The sequence below is a fragment of the Mirounga leonina genome, unplaced genomic scaffold, assembly GCF_011800145.1.
Source record: "Mirounga leonina isolate KUSES-001 unplaced genomic scaffold, KU_Mleo_1.0 Mir_176, whole genome shotgun sequence".
Taxonomy (NCBI): Eukaryota; Metazoa; Chordata; class Mammalia; order Carnivora; family Phocidae; genus Mirounga; species Mirounga leonina.
In genome coordinates, this window is record NW_023270454.1 from 4,975,007 (window position 1) to 4,978,012 (window position 3,006).

The following is a 3,006-nucleotide window of genomic DNA, read 5'->3' on the forward strand; positions in this document are numbered from 1 at the left end:
TGGCATAAAAGATTACTATTGAAAGTCTGATGAAGTTTAAAAAGTCTCCTTAAATATCATATGCTCTTCTGTTTAGATTCCAAAGGATTTTTTTGTTGTTGTTTATCTCTGAAGTCCAGTGATTTTACTAGAATAAGTCTTGGTGTTATACCATTCTGGATCTATACTTCCAGGTATATGGCATGTTCGTTCCATTTAAGCATCAATAAAAATTAAAAAAAAAAAAAGACAGTGCATTTAAGCCCATAAAATTGTATTTAAAACCAGGAGTTTATAATGATATAAAAAAATCAATTGGAAAAAATCAATTGGTCACCCTTGGAGAAAGACAAGGAACCAACTCGTTAGCTTAAAAACAGGTAAAGGGAAAGAAGCAAGCATTGATCCTGCCTTTTCTATGCAAACACTTGGTAACCAAATAGTTGATAAGAGAAAGATCTATTCCTCAGTCAGACGGGCTGGAGACGCTTCTGGAAGCACCAGCGCCATGGCTGCCCAGGGTGAGCCCCAAGTCCAGTTCCAACTGGTGCTGGTTGGCGACGGCGCCACCGGGAAGACGACATTCGTGAAGCATCACCTGACAGGTGAATTCGAGAAGTATGTAGCCACCTTGGGCGTGGAGGTCCACCCGCTCGTGTTCCACACCAACAGGGGACCCATCAAGTTCAACGTGTGGGACACGGCCAGCCGGGAGAAATTCGGCGGGCTGCGGGACGGCTACTACATCCAAGCCCAGTGTGCCATTATAATGTTTGATGTCATGTCAGGGGTTACTCACAAGAATGTGCCTAACTGCCATAGAGATCTGGTAGGAGTGTGTGAGAACATCCCTACTGTGCTGTGTGGCAACAAAGTGGACATTAAGGACAGGAAAGTTAAGGCAAAATCTATTGTCTTCCACCAAAAGAAGAATCTCCAGTACTATGACATTTCTGCCAAAAGTAACTACAACTTTGAAAAGCCCTTCCTGTGGCTTGCTAGGAAGCTAATTGGAGACCCTAACTTGGCGTTTGTTGCCATGCCTGCTCTTGCCCCACCAGAGGTTGTCATGGACCCAGCTTTGGCAGCACAGTAGGAGCACGATCTAGAGGTTGCTCAGACGGCTGCTCTCCCGGATGAAGATGATGACCTGTGAGAACGTGCAGCTGGAGCCCAGCGTCAGAAGTCTAGTTTTACAGGCAACTGTCCTGGGATGTCAGTGGTGCAGCGTGTTTGCCACTTTATTATATAGCTGAGCAGAACATGTGCTTAATCTTTGGGATGCTGAAGGAGATGAATGGGCTTCGGAGTGAATGTGGCAGTTTAAAAAGTACTTTCATTTTTTGGACCTGCATATTTAGCTGTTTTGGAAAGCAGTTGTTTCCTTCCTGAGTGTCAGATAGGAGACTGCTATAGTCCCATCACAATATCCAGTAGTGAAATCTCGTTTGTCACTGTCATTACCATTCCTTTTCGTTTAGAATCAGAATAATGTTGTATTTCAAATATCTAAAAAAAAAAGAGAGAGAGAAAGATCTATTTATAAAAATACTTTCAGCTAATAAAGGAAAACAAAAAGATTGAAATATAACATCACCATGTTGCATGAGAGCAGGTTTATTTTAGATTCCAAATCTCTCATGTTGTACTTGAGGTTGACTGCATATAATTTAATGAATTTGTAGTCATCAATTATCTTAAATGATTAGTTACTGATGTGAGATAGGTAGGACAGGATAGTTGTGGATGAAGAATATATTGTCTTCCTTCATGGAGGCCATGCGATCCAAAATAACCTTTCAATGTTCTTGAAACCTCAGTTAGAGAACATACGGATTTAGAAGAGGTTCATCACAACACAGACAACACCACAGCATGTCACATAGACATCCTAAATATGGATTTCCAGGAACAGTGGTGATGGAACAGACAGAAGCTGACTAAAATGATATAAAAATAAACAGTAACAATACCCACTATAGATAAGAGCTAGAATTTCCTGGGAGTTATGAAGTACAACACTGGACTAACTGCACTTGATTCTCACAACAAACCTTTGAGGCAACTTATTATTTTCCCAGTTATAAATAAATTGTTCATTTCTCCTAGGTTGTAGCCTGTCCCTGAATCAGTCCCACTTTTAAGAGGTGACATTTTACTGATGGACTTATACAAAGACTCATAGGACTTTGGAAACTTATCCATAGTCACTTGTACAAGAAACGTGGCATTAAGGAAAATAGGCATGAGTCCCAGAAACAAGGGATGGAGGGCATGGGGAGAGACCTCGTCCACTTGCAGCAAACCTTACAGACATTACCAAGAGGGTAATTTGCAATTCTTTTTCCTGAAAACCACTTGCATTGTCTAGAAAGTAGTCAAAAAAAGAAAGAAAAGATCCCCTTCTACATCCCCTGGATTGAAGGGAGATGAGGAGGAGGCTTAAAAATTTGCCTCATAAAATTTCAGAATCACAGGGGCGCCTGGGTGGCTCAGTCAGTTAAGCAGCTGCCTTTGGCTCAGGTCATGATCCCAGGGTCCTGGGATCAAGCCCCGCATCGGGCTCCCTGCTCAGTGGGAAGCCTGCTTCTCCCTCTCCTTCTGTCTACCTCTCTGCCTACTTGTGCTCTCTCTCCATCTCTGTTAATTAAATAAATAAAAATCTTAAAAAAAAAAATTCAGAATCACCTGCTTCCAGGATTAACTGCAAGCACTAGTAGAACAGTATCAACATTCTGGGGCAGAATATTTGCAAAGATGGAGGTCCTGCTGGACTGCCCAAATCCCAGATCCTTCCACAAAACCCTACAGAAGATGAGTCACAGCTTTACAGCATAGAAAATCATAGAATAATATTAACAATTTCTGTTAAACCAGTTCTGGAACCCAAAGAGATTCACTTATACTAACACAAATATCAGAAAAGAATAGACCTTTTCTCATTGGAAGATGAATAACTTAGAAATAACAATGAAGCCTGAAAAATAAAAGGAGAAGAGTAAAAGAGAAAGATACAACACACAAGGC

At 41.1% G+C, this 3,006-nt stretch overlaps 1 protein-coding gene across 1 annotated transcript; it reads left to right on the top strand.

The window, feature by feature from the left end:
* Positions 1-471: 471 nt before the first annotated feature.
* Positions 472-1,293, top strand: LOC118022376 (GTP-binding nuclear protein Ran-like). The gene has a single exon (XM_035023158.1). The coding sequence runs from the start codon at positions 488-490 to the stop codon at positions 1,073-1,075; it is 588 nt and encodes a 195-aa protein (XP_034879049.1). The 5' UTR covers positions 472-487; the 3' UTR covers positions 1,076-1,293.
* The last annotated feature ends 1,713 nt before the right edge of the window (positions 1,294-3,006 follow it).

What these genes read in the sequence shown, in the direction of transcription:
- LOC118022376 (XM_035023158.1), top strand. Translation starts at nt 488, where the DNA reads ATGGCTGCCCAGGGTGAGCCCCAAGTCCAGTTCCAACTGGTGCTGGTT.